The 18,697-nt window shown below is 42.1% G+C and overlaps 1 protein-coding gene across 8 annotated transcripts in view; it reads left to right on the top strand.

The window, feature by feature from the left end:
* Positions 1–18,697, top strand: part of DOCK2 (dedicator of cytokinesis 2) — a 442,545-nt gene that overhangs the window by 201,415 nt on the left and 222,433 nt on the right. For all 8 annotated transcript variants that reach the window (XR_001718032.4, XM_016954162.4, XM_063811659.1 and 5 more), the window contains one exon: positions 1,118–1,213. Coding sequence is in view for 7 of the 8 variants with exons in the window: in XM_016954162.4 (XP_016809651.1) it covers positions 1,118–1,213 (96 nt within the window). In the remaining variant the exon portion in view is untranslated. The remainder of the gene's footprint in view (positions 1–1,117; positions 1,214–18,697) is intronic.

An 18,697-nucleotide genomic window follows, 5' to 3' on the forward strand; every position in this document is an offset into this window, starting at 1 on the left:
TATTGATTCTTCCTACCCATGAGCATGGAATGTTCTTCCATTTGTTTGTATCCTCTTTTATTTCCTTGAGCAGTGGTTTGTAGTTCTCCTTGAAGAGGTCCTTCACATCCCTTGTAAGTTGGATTCCTAGGTATTTTGTTGGAAGTTCTGGCCAGGGCAATCAGGCAGGAGAAGGAAATAAAGGGTATTCAATTAGGAAAAGAGGAAGTCAAATTGTCCCTGTTTGCAGACGACATGATTGTTTATCTAGAAAACCCCATCGTCTCAGCCCAAAATCTCCTTAAGCTGATAAGCAACTTCAGCAAAGTCTCAGGATACAAAATCAATGTACAAAAATCACATGCATTCCTATACACCAACAACAGACAAACAGAGAGCCAAATCATGAGTGAACTCCCATTCACAATTGCTTCAAAGAGAGACTGGGTAATTTTTAAAGAAAAAAGGTTTAGTTGGTTCCTGATTCCACAGACTGTACAGGAAGCACGATACTGGCATCTGCTAGGCTTCTAGGGAGGCCTCGGGACACTTTTACTCACGGTAGAAGGCAAGGCACGAGCAGGAGTCTTCACGTAGCCAGAGCTGGAGGAAGAGAAAGAGGGGAGAAGTTGCCACACACTTTTAAACAAACAGATCTCATGAGAACTCACTATCATGATGACAGCACCAAGGGAGATGGTGTTAAACAATGAGAATCCACTCCCATGATCCAGTCGCCTTCTACCAGGCCCCACCTCCAACACTGGGGATTATGATTTGACCTGAGATTTCGCCAGGGACACAGATCCAAACCATATAATAACTTAACCAATGCAGTACTAATTATTGTCAGAGCTAGTATTCTAGCTCCAAAGTTCCTGATTCCAAAGCCTAAGTTAAGCCATCTTAACTTATATTTCAGGTGACTAGTGGAATTTTTTATGCCCAGTGTAGGTGGTAATGACGATGGAGATATGGCAATGATGATGATGATGATGATGATGATGGCAGTGGTGGTGGTGGTGTTGGTGATGGTGTTGAAGATCACCATGTCTGACCACTGTTGTCTGTGTCCTTTGTACAATTGTTCAGATGCAGTGTCCTGGTTGTCACATAGATGTCTCTGACTGTTTTACAGGCCTTCACCTACCACCATATCCAGGAGATCATGGTCCAGCTGCTGCGGACAGTGAACCGGACAGTCATCACCATGGGCCGGGATCACATTCTGATTGTGAGTGGATTATTTCTTCTTGTCAAATGTTGCAAGCTCTTCAGCATCTAAAAATGGATTTTCTGAAAAGGCAGATCACATTGAACTCCCAGCATTGATCATTGCTTTGTTTTGGAGTACGATGACCAGATTTTTCCTGTCTGAGTTGGGAGGACTTGAGAATTAACTCAAGTTGTTGAAATAAAACAGGGCTTAGCACTTGTCTAGTTGAGTGTACCAGCGCTAAATTGAGTATACCAGCAAGGGTGGACTATCACTGCTGAAGACAGAGAAGGGAGAGCAGTTTTTGTAAGTGAACAAGGTGGAACATTCCAGATGCATGTCCACTAGGAAATTTTTCCTCTGACCTACAGTCACATGGTGCCCAGTCTCAGGGTCCTGTGAGCTTGGTTTCCTAAGGGGCTTCATTGCGTGTTAATTCTGCCCATAGATGCTGGTTATTCAAGGTCATTACTACAAATTGAGCTATTCTTCTGCATAAACAGTATGTTCTGAAGATCAGGAAATTTCTGCCCTGTCATCTGATTATTTTCCTTCTCCAGACACAGAACCCAGCTCGAACCCTTTAACCTCTGCCCATCGTGCTTTAAACCAAGTAACCAAAATTCAAATGCTTACAGGGGCCAGTCACCAACATAAATGAGTATGCCCAACCATGTCACTCCTCTGCTGAAACCTGCCAATGGTTGTCCATCTCACTCAGAATAAAATCCAAACATTGCCAGGCCTGAAATGACTTTGCCCCATGCTTATTTATTTATGTGTTCCTCCCACATATAAAACATGATAGATGTGCTGTTTCCCTTTTTTTGAGTCTGATATCACCTAAGCATAGAGGCTTGCCTTCTCTGATCACCCTGTCTACAATTCCCAGTACCTCTCCATCCACTAAAAGTCATACCTTACTTCTTTATTTTTCTAATTACGTATAATCGGAAATATACATTATCTTATTTGGTTATTGTCTAGCTATCCTCATGAGAATGTGAGCTCCAGGAAAGTAAGCATGTTTTTCTGTTTTGTCATTGCTGTGTCTCTAGGTCCTATAACAGCACTTGGCATATAGCAGGTGCTCAGTAAATACATTTGAATGAATAAATGCATGACATGTGCCAGGCAGGGACTCTAATGTTTAAAAAAGGATGAGGGCTACTCAGCCCTGACTGGTTGATACCATGTGGGATTGGACCATATAGTTGCTAGGATTCCCAGTATTTCAAGAGAAACTGAAAATTTCCATGTTTTGTATGAACTTTTCTGATATTTCAGTGTTGGCAGTTTATTTTAAAAAATAATGTTTATAAACACTTTGTGACTCCCAAACAGCTGGATTCTCTTCAGAAAGCCACCCTGACATTCCTGCTTTACACAGTGGTGACATCCGTGGAGAGCATCAATGGTGCCAGATACTCTTGCTTTTTTGGGCCAGAGAGCCATGTAAACTGGTCTTTGTCATTTGTCTTACTTACCATCCTTCCACCTTTGAAGTATCACATTTTTCTTTTTTCTTTCTTCTTTTTTTCTTTTTTGTTTTGTTGTGTTTGAGAGACAGAGTCTCACTCTGTCGCCCAGGCTGGAGTACAGTGGTGTGATCTCGGCTCACGGCAACCTCCACCTCCTGGGTTCAAGGGATTGTCTGGCCTCAGCTTCCCAAGTAGCTGGAACTACCAGCGTGCGCCAACATGCCCAGCTAACTTTTGTATTTTTAGTAGAGGCAGGGTTTTACTACATGTTGACCAGGCTGGTCTCGAACTCCTGACCTCAAGTGAAGCATTTTATAACCTCCTTTATCTTTATTCCTTCTCTTTAGAGTAAACCTAAAGATGATCATCAGTCCATTTGGCTCATTCTGTACGTAGCAGGCTTTTAACTCCCTTTCCTGTAGAACAGTGATTCTTTTAAATGGGGCCTGGGTCATAAGAAGCACTAAATAAGTGCTGTATATTATTATTTTGCTTTCTATCTGGTAGAGTGAGGCTCTCTGTCTTTTGCATTATCAACATAGGCAAGTAACTACTCAGTACTGCCAGTCCTATGAGCCTTTTGTTTGATGGCTTTTGTGGCTGGCTCTTCTAACACACATCCCTCACTGTTGCCCCATCAATCTTTACCAGGACACTTCCCTACTCTGGAATGGTCAGTAGCTCCCTGCTGCCTACCAAATTAAGTCATAAATGCATTAGCCCAATCATTTTCAGCTTCTGTGATCTGATCTGGTCACAACCACATTTTTCAGTCTTTTCATCAACTTTTTTCCATCCAAATATCCAGCCAAAATGGATGTCTGGATATTGCCCAAACATGCTGGCACTGTCTTACATGCAGGCTTAGCCTCTGCTTCTTTCTTTGCCTGAAATTCCTTCTTGTACCTTTCAACATGTTGAAATCCTACCTAGTTTTCCAGGTCCAGCACAAATGTATGAAGCTGCTGTAGCTGTGACCGCTCCGTCTTCTAAATCACCAAGCTCTCTTTACCTTTTTTTTAAAAGCAGTTTTTCCTGGCTAACACGGTGAAACCCCATCTCTACTAAAATACAAAAAATTAGCCAGGTGTGGTGGCAGGTGCCTGTAGTCCCAGCTACTCGGGAGGCTGAGGCAGGAGAATGGCATGAACCCGGGAGGCAGAGGTTGCAGTGAACCAAGATCGCGCCACTGCACTCCAGCCTGGGCGATAGAGTGAGACTCCGTCTCAAAATAAACAAATAAACAAATAAATAAAAGCAGTTTTATTGAAGTATAGTTTATACACTTTAAAATTTAACCATTGAAAGTGTTCAGTTTGACGAGTTTTAGAAAATTTATAGTTATGCAACCATCACCGTAATTCAGTTTAGAGTATTTCTTTTACTCTCCAAAGTTCCATTTGCAGTCACTTTCTTTCCCTCCTCTCGCCAACCCTAAGCAACCATTAATCTACTTTTCATCTCCATAGATTACCATTCCTGGAAAATTTTATATAAATGAAATCATACAACTCGACGTCATTTGTGTCTGTCTTCTTTCCTTAGCATGATGTTTTTGAGGTTTGTCCATATTTTAGGATATATCAATACTTCATTTATTTTCATTGCTGAATAATAGTGCATTATATGAGCATGCCAAGTTTTGTTTATCCAGTCACTAGTGGATGGATATTTGGATTGTTTTTAACATTTGACTATTATAAATAATACTGCTTTGAACATTCACAAACAAGTGTTGTATGAATGTGTTTTGACTTCTCTTGGGTAGAAATCTAGGAGTGGAATTGCTGGGGCATATGGGAAGTGTATGTTTAACTTTAGAAGAAACTGCCAGACTATTTTCCATAATAGCCATAATGAGAAAAACCTGGAATTATATATTTTAAAAAGCATTCCCTGAAACTAGGAGGGAGCAAAGAGATTAAACAATGACTTGGATGAGTCCAGCTTGACCAGTAGATGAGTTTATTATGACTTACATACGAAGTACTCCTGGATGCTGGCAGGACAGCTTTAGAGATCAGCACAACCTCCCGTCCCTAAGCTGCTTTTAAGCTAATTTTCTGGTGCTTTGCCTACTGTGTGGGCGTGATGGGGCTGTTTTCCTTGGTAGATTCTCAGCTACCCTCTGGGATGTTCAGGTTATCAGGGACACCTGCTTCTAAGCTGGGCACCTTGGCCTTGGCTCACCACCCAGTCTTTAAAGACAAGCAGCGGACATGCACTCCTAAGTCACCCGGTGGGTGACCCATCACACTACGTGGCTGTACCACTTCACATTCCCACCAGCAATGTTTGAGGTTTTGTTTACCCACATCCCCACCAGGTCTTATTATTGTCTGCCCTTTGGATTATAACTGTCCTAGTGGTATTTCACTGTGGTTTTAATTTTCCTTTCCCCATTGATGAATGATATTGAGCACATTTTCATGTGCTCTGCCTCTTTTTTTTTTTGAGTCATTTTTATCTATGAACTTGTCACAGCTCCTCTCTCAGACTGTAAGAGTTTAAGGCTTGTGCCTATTTGTGAAATAAATGGAGTAATAATAGATCTTCCTCATAGAGATCCTGTGTGAATTAAATCATATAATACAGGATAAGCATTTGTACATGTGCTTCTTATGCACTGTATTCATTTATTCCTTTAGCAGTTTATGAGAACCTCTTAGATACTCAGCACAAAGACTCAGAAATGAGTTAGGCATGGTCTGTGCCCTGGAGAAAATGAGACCTCTTCTGATGTGATGTCTCTCAGGCATCTCAAATGCACTGCACCCCAAACTCAACTCATTGCCAGGTCCCTGAAGCCCACTCCACACTCCACCTGAATTCGGGATCTCAGTTTATGGGACTGCCATCCTAGATCTCAAGCTGCCCTTGCCCCTCCCTCTCTGTCACCTGCCTGCCACTTCCATTCACCCACCAAGTCCTGCTGCTTTCGGCCCACCTGTCCCCACTCCCTCCCCACTTGGGCTAGACAAGTTACCCTGCCTCTGTCCCTTGCCCTGTGTTCTCCGAGGCCCTGTGCATACTTAGGTCACTGTGCCCATTGTGCTTATGACATTGTAAGGTAATTCTCTATTTGTAGGCTCCGCCCACATTTAGTGGACCCCCCAAGGTCAGGCACCCTGTTTTACTCTTTTATCCTCAACACCCACCAGGGTGCCTGGCGTGCAGTGGGTACCCAAGTTTGTTGAGCAAATGAAGGCACTAATGAAATGAAATGAGTGAATAAGTGAAATAATCCCTGAAAATGCTGTCATTTCTTACCTTCATATTCTTGGATGTGCTTTTGCCTCAGATTGCTTTTCCTTATTCAACAAATGTGTTTTCTAAATGTGGGAATCCACATTTCAGGGAGTAAGGAATTGCCTGTTCAGACTTTCTGGCTCATCCCTGAAGCCTTGCAAAGGTTGTAAGTTGCAAGCTGTGTCATTAGTCTCAATGACTTTTGAGTTTGCTAGTGTAATTACAATGCTAAGAGTGCTGAGAGGGGAGAGCCAGAGGCCTGTGGCAAGCATACTTCACTAGAAGCAGAAATGTACCTGAAATAGAAGGAAGCAACAAACAGGGTTTTCTTAAGATATAGTTTCATTTTCATAAAATGAGCCTTTCCAGCAATTCCTAGAATAGAAATATCTCCTCCAAATTAAAGAAAATGATGTTGGAAAGTAGTTACTCAGGGGTCAAGGGTCCCTGTCTTAGCACTGAAGGCCCCAATCTAATTTTGAATTGAAATTTGACAAGGAGGAGAGATCCCCATTCCACCTGTCACTTTTAATTTTCCAGATGTGATTTCTTTGGTTAGTTTCCATTGCTTGGGAATATTAATCAATATTTGTGGTAAACACCATAAATGTCAAGTACTTTTGAAATCCCAGGAGGGCCCCAAATGGGTATAGGATGGCTGGTTGCAACTCTCATTCTTATACGGGATTAGTGACAGTTTTTTTCTTCTTTTCAGGGATAGGAACATTGCAGTAAAAGGTTTTAGCCACTAAAATCACAGGAACCATGGGGCTAGGATGGATTTCTTGTTGGGCTTAGGGCTTTGCGATGACCATTCCTGATTTTTCTATAGATCAATTCCCTGAGCAATGAATTGTTGGTGACAAATGAGCAAAAGGGAATTTTGCAAAAATAAAAAGCAAATGACTTTTACATGACTAGTACCCTTTCATCCTCTCTTTGCCACAGTCTAATTTGTCAGGTAACTTCTTGTTTACTTAAGTGCTAAGGAATTTAGCTTTTGTGCTGAGAAAGGGAGCATGGTTTGATAGAAAGTGTATATATATATATACACACACACATATACACACACACATATATACACACATATATGTACATATATACACACACATATATATATACACACACACATATATATACACACAGATATATGCTTTTATTTCAATACGTTTGGAGTACAAGTGGTTTTTTGTTACATGGATGACTTATATAGTGGTGAATTCTGAGATTTTAGTGCACCCATCACATGAGTAGTGTGCATTGTACCTAATATGTTGTTTGTTTATTCCTAGCCCCCCTTCCACCCTCCCCCTTCTGAGTCTCCAAGGTCCGTTACGTTACTCTGTATGCCTTTGCATACTGATGGCTTAGCTCCCACTTATACGTAAGAACATGCGGTTTTTGGTTTTCCACTCCTGTGTTACTTCACTTAGAATAATGGCCTCCAGCTCCATCCAAGTTGTGGCAAAAGACATTATTTCATTCCTTTTAATGGCTGAGTAGTATTCCATGGTGCATATATCCCACATTATCTGCTCATTAGCTGATGGGCACTTAGGTTGGTTCCACATGTTGGCAATTGCGATTTGTGCTGCTATAAACATACATGTGCGAGTGTCTTTTTCACATAATGACTTCTTTCCCTTTGGGTAGATACCCAGTATTGAGATTGCTAGATTGAATGGTAGATCTACTTTTAGCTCTGTAAGGAATTCCTATACTGTTTGCCACAGAGATTGTACTAATTTGCATTCCCACCAGCAGTGTATAAATGTTCTCTTTTCCCAACATTCATGCCAACATCGATTGTTTTTTAACTTTTTAATAATGGCCATTCTTGCAGGAGTAAGGCAGTATCTTATTGTGGTTTTAATTTGCATTTTCCTGATAATTAGTGATGTTGAGAATTTAGATAGAATATTCTCCCTTATCTGGGAGAACAGGAAAAAAATTTTACATTCTTTCTGCAGATAATTGGCTAGTGACTTTATGCCAATTTAATCTCTCTAGACCTTGTTTTTTTAATGCAATAAACTATACCATATTTGAAATCTTCTTCTGATATCTGAGTTTCCTGACTTGGCTGACAATTCCTATTCTCTTTTTCTATCTCCCAAGCTCCTGAATCAGAGACCTAAAATAGATTTTGCTCAAGTGCCAGCCCTGGCTGATTGGGGATGGCTGCCTGTAGAACTGTGTTGAGGAGGATGCAGAGGCTACACGTTGGCTCAGTGGGAAGAACTTGGGAATTGATTAGTGCTGTCTGTCATGGCATGAGATTGGAGAACAGTGATGTATGCAAGATACTTGCAAATATTATGTATTTACTGCAACCGTTGGTGTTTTTCTGGCCCAGTCCAAAAACTCTTGTATAAAAAAGATTCTCTTGCACATATTCTTGCTTCCTTTAAAAAAGCTGTGGTATAAAAGCAGAAGAGTAATGGAAAAAACCGTCTTGGAGAGCCTGCCTTTCCTGGGGAACAATTTCCTCAGGCTACATGCCGTATTTTATCAAATTTAAGATACTCCATGATTTTATGTGCCCATAAGAAAGAAAACTTGCTACCAATTATAATGTGACACAGATTGTAATCTTCAGAGAGGTTAAAATATATTTTTTGAAAAGTTTGACTCAAAATGCCTACCGTGTAATGGATTGCACCTTGAGCTCTCACACACAGGTAGGCAATATTGCTATCTCCTGTTGTTTAGGGGAACAGATTGAGCAGCAGAGGATGAAAGCATCATGCCTAAAGTTACACTGCTGGTAGGAATAAGCAGGATGTGAACCAGGGACACCAGAGTGCGTATGTCTCCAGTCATCTGTGCTCCCTTCCAGGAAGATATTGTCCTGTCTCACAGGTCTTGGAGCAGCTTGAGGAAAAATGTCCAGGCTTGTTTGTGCGTGGTGAGGTTGTGCCTCAAGAACCCTCCCTGGCTGATGCATCCTGTTACTGACTGCTCTAGAGAGGGCTGTCCCGTCTCCTGCCACCCCAGTGATGGGGACGAACAATCCCATAGGGAGAATCAACCAGGGAACTTGAACACTGCCAGAAGTTCTTGGAAGGAAAACAATCTGGTGATTTTGTTGAAATTGGGATCTAGCCTTTATTTTGGGTAGTTAAAATAAGCCTCTGGGTGATATATTTTGGGCCTAATTACCCCGGTTTTCACAGAGGAGAGGAGGCTATTGAGTGATTAAATAAAGGTAAATGCTTGGGATCATACCAGCTCCAGAAATTCAGAGTAGTTTGTTCAAAAAGAAAAAAGAAGGAAATTGGAAGTCACGTTGTCCTCTGCTGCTTCACCTCATAATAGTGCTGGAGACTCCAGGAGGCATCTGTGTCATCAGAGACTGGACTTCAAAGCTCTGACTTCACTTTTCACTCCTGGGACACCAAATTGGAAATGACCCATCTAAGCAACTACTCTGAGCCAGACCATGAGCCCAGAGACTGAGTCAAGGACTGCAGCAGGACAGTACCAACTCCTCCCAACCCCAGTCCGTGGCAAGCAGGAGGGAGGACAGTCTAGGATACGAGGAGGTGTGGTTCCCAGCCAGGAGTGGTTAGTTGGCTCTTGGCCTTCACTCAGCACCCCTCTACCTTGTTGAAAAATAATATTTATAATAAAGCTGTCATTTAATGGCACACACACCCTGTATGCTAGGCAAATAGCTAAGCACCTGGTGTGTTTTACCTTACTTCATCTGCATCAGGTGCTCATATTTTACTGAGATAACTGAGACACAGGGAGGTCATGCAACTGGCCCATAACCACACAGCTTGTTAGTGGAAGAACTAGGATCTGAACCTAGGGAGTACTGTTTTGGAGTCGCTGCCCTTAAATAGTGTATTGTACACTCCTATGCGATGAATAACTAAGGTTAGTCTTTAGGAATCAAATATTTTAAGGATAATAATTGAGCACTTTGAACTCAGTTGCCACCTTGCCTAGATCATGGAATCTAATGAGATCACCTATGTGGCAACTTTCAGAAACATATAAAATGGCACAGAATTTTTGGTGGTTTTATGATGACAATGATATGTTTAGGGTTGATCTCCTAAATTCTGGTAATTAAACCACAAAAACTCTAAACTTAGAAAGAGAACTTTTTCTTTATGTGAGTGTTGGTACTTATGAAATAGCAGGCTTAACAGAAGAGGACAAGGCTGGCATGGAGTTTCCAAAGGGTTCTGGAGGCAAAGTGTCCTTCTCCTTCTCCTTCTGCCTTTAGCTCATCTCCAGGCATGGTTCATCTTGGTCCCTAAAGACCTTTCAACTCTAAATGCTTCCTTCCCATTGAGATCGCTAGCCTGAGTCTAGCCACAACCACCTCTTACGGTTGTCCCTGGCCTGCAGGACAATGTCAATGAACACCTGCTAAATGAATGAAAGATTTTTACTGTCTACTTTTATTTCCACACAAACCATCATTCTTTTTCTCAATATGCAAGTGTTATTACTTTATGTCATGATTAGATGCCGAGAGTAAGGGTTGTTGCAGAATAACTGGATTGAGTGGAAAAAGACAAGACTGGGGGTGGGGAGTGGAAGCATCCCCTCCACAGAATGCACTGTTGGTATTAACAGTTCACATTTATGGACCATTTATGTGACCAAGGTGGTACCAAGCACTTTAAGGGCATTATCTAATTTAGTCAGTGAGGTTGGCAATAATTACTGTCTCATCTCAAAGAGGAAATGGCCATTAGAGAGCTTGAACGCCTTCCCAGCATTGCAAGCCTGGGAAGGAGGAAGCTAGGATTTGTATCCCATCCGAGTCTGCCAGGGCTCAAAGCCCATCTTCTTAAGCAGCTCACTGTATGTGTCTAGGAACTTGTTTTCCTGAGGTAAAATTAATTTAATTGAGAAAATTCCTGAAAGTGTATGTGCAAGGGTATGTTTGTGTCATATATATGTGTACCTGTTTGTGTGTATGTGTATGTGTGTTAAGGGGAGATCAGGGAAAGAATCAAGTTAAGAAAGAAAACAGTAAAAAAAAATTAGACAAGAGACTTGAAATGACAGTTTGTAGCCAAAAGGTGGCATCGTGAGCTTGGGGTAGCTTGGTTGCAGCTTAATATGGTAATATGGATGGTGTGCAAGTTTTCTGGAGGGGGAAGCATTGCCTTAATAAGGACTTTGGTGAACACATATCAGGGCATACTAGGCCTAAAATATATATACAAAACATAGATTCATATCTCAATTTTCAAAGGACCTGTAGCACGTCTGGACGGAAGTCATTTATCAAGGTAGACTTCACGGAACTGGAACTGGGTCTTGAATGCCACGAAAAACTTTAATGGCTGGAGAGGAAGGCTTGGTACATTTTAAGTGGGAGGAGCATTTCTTGCCCTATGCCTTCTTGCAGTCTGCGAAACTCTCGTCATTCTGCTAGGCCATCTTTCCGGTTGTTCGTTGTCCTTGTTTCAGGACATTACAACATTACCACATGTATTGGAATTTTCTCTTTACCTATCTGTGCTCCACAGTAAAGTGAGACCCATGTGGGAAGGGACCACTTCCTTTTATCTTTCCATTCATCCTTCCATCCGTGGTGTGTAGCAGGCACTCAATTCAAGCTATGGCAGTAAATTAATGGAAAGAACACACTAATTGAAGGAACAAATTAATGACAAGCTTTACAAAGTTCAATTTAAAAAATAATGTGAATAAAGTTTTGTTTCATGCCAATCTTTCCTGTAAAGATTTTTTAAAATATAAAATCCCCAAATACCTTACTAGCTCTGGGTGACAGAATTTTTTCAGGCAAACTAAAATATGACAGCTGGAGCATAAAGGAGTATGCTTCATTCTCCAAATCTTTCTTCCATCCCATGATTAGCTGCTGCAGAAATGAGAATTAAGAGGAAATATGAGGTTCCTTGATTTGTGAAGATAGCTACTGCATTCTCCCTGCTGTGTCCAATGGAGCAGACCTTTGCTATGGGTAGGGAGAGCTCCTAGATAATGATGATGATGTCACTGCTGCCATTGCTGTTGCTGCTGCTGCTGTTGCCATGAAAGTTTCACTTGACTCAGTACATATGTGTATTAGTCCGTTTTCACACTGCTATAAAGAACTGCCCAGGATTGAGTAATTTATAAAGGAAAGAGATTTAATTGACTCACAGTTTCTCATGGCTGGGGAGGGCTTAGGGAACTTACAATCATGGTGGAAGGGGAAGCAGGGACGTTTTACATGGTGGCAGGAGAGAGAGAGAGAGAGAAGGGGGAAGAGCCCCTTTATAAAACCATCAGATCTCATGAGAAGTCACTCACTAGCATGAGAACAGCCTGGGGAAAACTACCCCCATGATCCAATCACCTCCCACCAGGTCCCTCCCTCAACACATGGGGATTATGGGGATTACAATTCGAGATGAGATTTGGGTGGGGACACAGCAAAACCATATCACCATGCCTCGTGTTTCTGCAGAGTAGGTAAGTTCAGGCCCTGGGGAAGCTGGTGCCAAAGCTGGGGCCTTCATTGGCCACATAGGGACTGCAGCTGTCAGCACAGAGAGAGAGAGGGAAAGAGAGAGAAATAGAGTTTGGAAATTGTTCAGCAAGAGCTGGGAAATGCAGTCACACAGAAGAATGACTGGTCCATCATCAAATCCTAATGAAATTACCTCCAAATATCTCGGTGCCTTTCAGCTTCTGTTAGTGGAGCTGGGCAAATCTGATTTGAGACAAGTAATTTTAAGCGTGTTCTTAAAGGTAAGACTCCACTGTATCTCTTGTCCTATTTCCTGGCAGTGGAAGAGGGGCCAGCTTTTTCTTGTCCTTGGAGAACTCGAGAAACAGCATATCTGCCATTTGGGCGTTGGCTGAGTACCTCCATCCCTGACATTGCTTTCCAAGTGCTGTGGAACTGGGGACAAGCTATGTGGTTTGAAAGGAGTTGACAGGCTGGGAGCCAGTGTCCTCCTTTCCTCAAGAAGGGAGGAGGTCTCCTCATTCCACAGCTAGAAAGTCTCTTCACAGTGCAGATCCCCATTTTGCTTCTCTGTAAAGTGGGGCTAGTAATGGTCATTACCTGCCAAGCTTGTGGTGAAGACTGAATAAAAACATGTTTGAAGCTCACTTCACAAGGCTTAACACATAGTAGGCCCTTGGTTAATAATAGCCATTATTATTCCTCTTGTGGGCTCGTCTCCCTGCTTTGACACAAGTGTCAGGAATAAGATTACAAATTATTTTACAGGCCTGCCTTTCAATCTTTCCTGGATTTGTGAAGTAATGTTCAGCTGTTGCTATGGCTGGGCTGTGAAGAAAGCCTCTGTGAAATACAATAAGGCACACTGTGTCTGCTGTGAAGGCCTGGAACACACATTGGAAGGAGAAATCCTATCATGAGTGTCCTTCCCTGGGGGTGTTGTTGAGGGTCTGACAATTCCTGATATGGTTTGGCTGTGTCCCCACCCAAATCTCATCTTGAATTCCCATGTGTTGTGGGAGGGACCTGCTAGGAGGTAATTGAATCAGCCAGGCAGGTCTTTTCCGTGCTGTTTTCATGGTAGTGAATAAGTCTCATGAGATCTGATGGCTTTAAAAAGGGGAGTTTCCCTGCACAAGTGCTCTTTTGTCTGCCACCATGTGAGATGTGCCTTTTATCTTCCACCATGATTGTGAGGACTCCCCAGCCAAGTGGAACTGTAAGTCCAATAGGCCTCTTTGTTTTGTACATTGTCCAGTCTCAGGTATGTGTTTCTTAGCAGCAGGAAAATGGACTAATCCACTGCCCCTGGGAAAATCCTGTTGGAACAACTGCTAATGAAATAGGCTTTCTCACAAATCTCAGGCCCATCGCCCCCGTCCAGGGCACTGGCTTTAAGTGACTCAAAGGAATCAATTCTGTCAAATGATCCTTCAAAATCAAAACCCATTTTTCCAGATTTATGTTACATTCATGCAGTGATGCATTTGTGTAGCCATTAAATGATATTTATGATGATTTTTAACAACACAAGACTATTCTGTGAATTCTATGTAGAGAGAGGGTTGCAGGAATGAAGCAGCAACGACAACAACAATAATAACAATAAAGTCATCAAGGAAACTGAAGTTCAAGGAAGGGAAAGAAATATGGCCCCTCACCAGAGGGCTTCGATCTCCCAGAGCTCAGAACATGTTCTAAGGCTCACATTGTGTTAGTATCTTCTGCTTAAAGGGAACATGACTTGCATATTTCTGGAGTTTTACTTTTAAAACAATTTCACTTTCCTTCTATAATCAGGAAAAACAACTTTTTTTTTTTTTTTTTTTTGGTAGACAGAGTCTCATTCTGTCACCCAGGCTGGAGTGCAGTGGAGCGATCTCGGCTCACTGCAAGCTCTGCCTCCCGGGTTCACACCATTCTCCTGCCTCAGCCTCCCGAGTAGCTGGGACTACAGGCGCCCACCACCATGCTGGGCTAATTTTTTGTGTTATTAGTAGAGACGGGGTTTCACCATGGTCTCAATCTCCTGACCTCGTGATCCGCCCACCTCGGCCTCCCAAAGTGCTGGGATTACAGGTGTGAGCCACTGCACCCAGCCAAAAACAACTTTGACACTATTTCTTTAAAAATAGGAATTAAGGAGACAGTCAAACTTACTGAAACATTTTTTTTTTTTTGAGACAGAGTCTCACTGTGTTGCCCAGGCTGGAGTGCAGTGGCATGATCTCAGTTCGCTGCAACCTCCACCTCCCAGGTTCAAGGGATTCTTGAGCCTCAGCCTCCTTAGTAAGTGGGATTACAGGTGCCCACCACCATGCCCTACTAATTTTTGTATTTTAGTAGAGACGGGGTTTCACCACATTGGCCAGGCTGGCCTTGAACTCCTGACATCAAGTAATCTGCCTGCCTCAGCCTCCCAAGTTCTGGGATTACAGGTGTGAGCCACCATGCCCAGCCCTGTAACACTTCCATGTATATAATTTCGCTTTTCTTCTGAACAGTCTGTAAAGCCAGAGAGGCACAGGGTTTCATTTTAATGATAGAGGTGATGTGTGGAGGTGAAGATATTATTCAAAATTATGCAGAAAGTCAGGGGCAGAAGTCAGGACCCCCAGCCTGTCCTGGTCTGTCTCTCTTCCCCTGGACTGCTTTTCCTTGAAACGTCTCCATTGTCATATATTCTCCCAATTCATTCAATAAACATATACAAAGCATTTACAGCATCTCAGGCAATTTGAGAAGCCCTTGGAGAGTCCCAGAGATGGAAATGACAATTGTGTCCCTCCAGAATTTTCTTTCTGGTGGAGATGAGCATGATAGATTGACAAAAGAAATGTCAATATAATATGAAAAGTGGCAGCCTGCACAATGTGCTCTGGGTACTTGGAGGATGGAGTGACTAATTCCATGGTAGCAACGGGGGATGACCAGAAAAAGTTATAGAGAGGAGGTGACATTTAAATTGCAACTTACTGTCTGGCATCGGAGTTAGGAGCCCAGGCTCCCAAGCTTGGCAGACCCTCAAAGAACTCCAGCCTTCACCACCTCCTACCTGTGTACTCTGACAGATTACTTATCTCCCCCTAAGCCTCCATTTGCTCTTCTGGAAAATGGGGGTAATCGTAAGCTACCTTGTGGTAATTTTTTTGAAGAATAAATGAGATAATGCAGGCAAAGCCTTTAGTAACAGCTCATTGTAACTTCAAGAAACTAGAGTTTTTATTATCACTATCAGTAGTAATAATGCGACTCTCCTTTTCTTTCCTCTAAATTAAAATTATTTCCTGTGGTAGATAGGTAATGAAATAGTGTCCCTGGTAGGGAAAACAGAATTTGCAAAGTTACTGATATGTAGCAGCCTCTGACTTTTTGGAAAGTGGCAAGGAGACGGGGTTGGGGGAAGTAGACCAGTAGGAAGTTAGGCTATAAGCACTAGAATGGCGTTAGATTATAAGGAGACTTATTTGTAGGGGAAGGAATTTTTATGCTCTAGGATGGTAGTGGGATGCAACTAGAGATATAAAAACCAGGGAATGACATTGCTAGATGTGTGTCTTAGAGAGAGGCCCCAGGCAGCTGTGAGGGGGTGGAAAATGGTAAGAGAACATAGATGTTGAAGAACAGTGCAGGGGTCTACATGGAAGAGACCAAGGATCCCAATGGTGAAGTCTTTCAATTAAACTAAACAACACTTCCTGGATTTGGACATTACAAGATGAGGAAAGCTGCTCCTACTCTCGGAGTTTAACGTATGGTGGGAAAAGGGGAAGGTAATGAGAAAGAGCCACAAGAGAATATGTATTGGTCTGTTTTAACACTGTGATAAAGACATACCCAAGACCGGCTAATTTATAAAGAAAAGAGGTTTAATTTACTCACAGTTCCATGTGGCTGGGGAGGCCTCAGGAAACTTACAATCATGGCAGAAGGCAAAGGGAAAGCAAGGACCTTCTTCACATGGCAGCAGGAGAGAGAGAGCAGTGAGGAGCGAAGGGGGAAGAGCCTCTTATAAAACCATCAGATCTCATGAGATCTCACTTGCTATCATGAGAACAGCCTGGGGAAAACTGGCCCCATGATCCAATCACCTCTCACCAGGTCTCTCTGTCAACATCTGGGGATTACAACTCAAGATGAGATTTGGGTGGGGACACAAAGCCTAACCATATCAGAATACAAGAATAGCATTTGGATGGGTTCAAAAGGAGGCAATGTGACATTCAGGTGGGGTGAATCAGAAAAAGACACCTGCTTATTGTCAGAAGCTGCCCACCAGCCCCTGAGCTCTTTGGTACTAGGGTCGTGTCTGCACTGCATTTTCCCCTCAGTGTCCTTGGCACCTCACCTGGCAGAGATAAGGCGCTTGATGACTGTTTACTGAAAAAAGTGAATACAGACTGAGGTTCATCTGAGATTTTTGGAGCCGAGGGGTGCATATTAGTGGAGATGAGGTAGAGCTTCAATCCTTGAAACCCACTCCAGGTCAGCAGCCTGAGTTTATGAGTGCTGATGTTTTGTGTTGCTTTGATTTTGTTCCCTTTGATCCCTGACTCTCAGCTACTGAAGGTATATTGTTTTTTATTTTAAAACAAAAAAGCACACCAAAGACAATGACACCAGCAAGTAACTTCTCATCACCTCCATCACCCATCCGTGATTTCTGTTTGTAGAATTGAATTTCATCGGGCTTGGTGTGCTCAGTGGAAACACTGTGTGAATCACTCTCAAGTTCAGCAGTTAACATGACTCAGCACTTGGTTCATGAGCAAGAAGGCTTTTCTGTCAGCATAACCAGGGTATCATAGCAGTGTGTCTGCTACCTGGGAAACCAAGATGAAGCACCAAGTAGAGGTCACCATGTTTAACTAATGATTTAAGAAATAAAGGTTTTTGTCAGGAGCAAACATGGGTTTCATTTGAGTAAAATCTAATATAGTATACTTACGGATTCTAAGAATTTGTGAAAGCCATTTATGATAATAAAACTCTTATTTGCTTCCAAGCAAATAATCTTTTGGTGCGATTTTACTGTCTTTTCATTTTAGTTCTGCTTTGAGCCAAGGCAAAATGCTTTGCCCAAAATGTTCCTTTAGTTAGAACTTGTCTCTTAAATTGCATTTTCTCCTGCATGGACTAGGTCACATGTAATAAATTCTGGCATTTTAATAGAAACATTACAGGGAAAATAGTCAACAATCTGCTTTAATTTCAAAAGTCATTTACTCTTTGATATGGTAAGGCAGTATCTGGTAAAATGTGCAGAATGCATTGGGATTTACTTATGATGACAATTTATTCTGAAACAATGTTAAACTGGACCATCAATATTCAGGACAAAGATCTTGGCAGGGGGAAGGGTACTGGGAGCAAACATTAGTGTCTTTTTATTCCTGGGTCCTGAATGCCATGTAGACCTCAGGAGAGTTAGAAGCCTTGGGCATATTACCAGTGGCAGACCCTAATTTCTATAAAGAGCTGAGACTAGGGCATGATGGTGAGAAGATGGAAAAATTGCTCTTTCTATTCCTCAGGGACTTAAGTTTCTCTTTGAGAAGACTGGTTATTTGTACTGGGAACAAAACTAAAAAAAAAAAAAAAAGAAAAAAGAAAATCACACGTACATAAACCAAAACCACAATAATAGATCATTTAATTCTAGGAATTAAATAATCCATCAATCATTTTGGGAATATACTATGAAATAACTTGAATGCAGATATTCTCAATTAAAAAGATAAGTATTCTGTTTATATACGTTGGTTTTATATTTGATAAATGTTAAGTTTCTGAAGATCCTTTTGGTTTTGGTGGGGAGCAGAATGAGGATAGAGAGAATTGTTTCTTTATGTATAGATTTATACCATATATCATTTGGGACTGTACTCACTATGGTACCATCCTAATATGAGGACTGAAGGACCAGGGATAAACTGGTGTATGCCCACTGAATCTAATGTGCTCAATAATTTATTTCTGCAATGAGTATTTAAACCCCATGGTGGTACATGATGGAGATACAAAGGCAAGCAAGAATAAGCGAGATGGCTTCCTTAGGAAGACTTCAGTCTAGATAGATACCTTGATCAAAGAATGACGCAGATATATGTACAAGGACAACTGCGCCAAGGACTTCGATGGTAAGGTCCCTTGTGCCAGGCAAATGTCTAAGAGGGGTATTTGGCATGGTCTGGGCTGAGTTGGTGGTAGCCATGGGAGGCATGACCCGGGAAACCCCAACAGAGCTGCTGGGCAGGGAGGGTGGTGTAGGTGGGGAGTATTGAAGGCAGGAGGAACAGGAGCCTTCAGGGACTGAAGGCA

This window comes from Pan troglodytes, chromosome 4 (assembly GCF_028858775.2).
Source record: "Pan troglodytes isolate AG18354 chromosome 4, NHGRI_mPanTro3-v2.0_pri, whole genome shotgun sequence".
Taxonomy (NCBI): Eukaryota; Metazoa; Chordata; class Mammalia; order Primates; family Hominidae; genus Pan; species Pan troglodytes.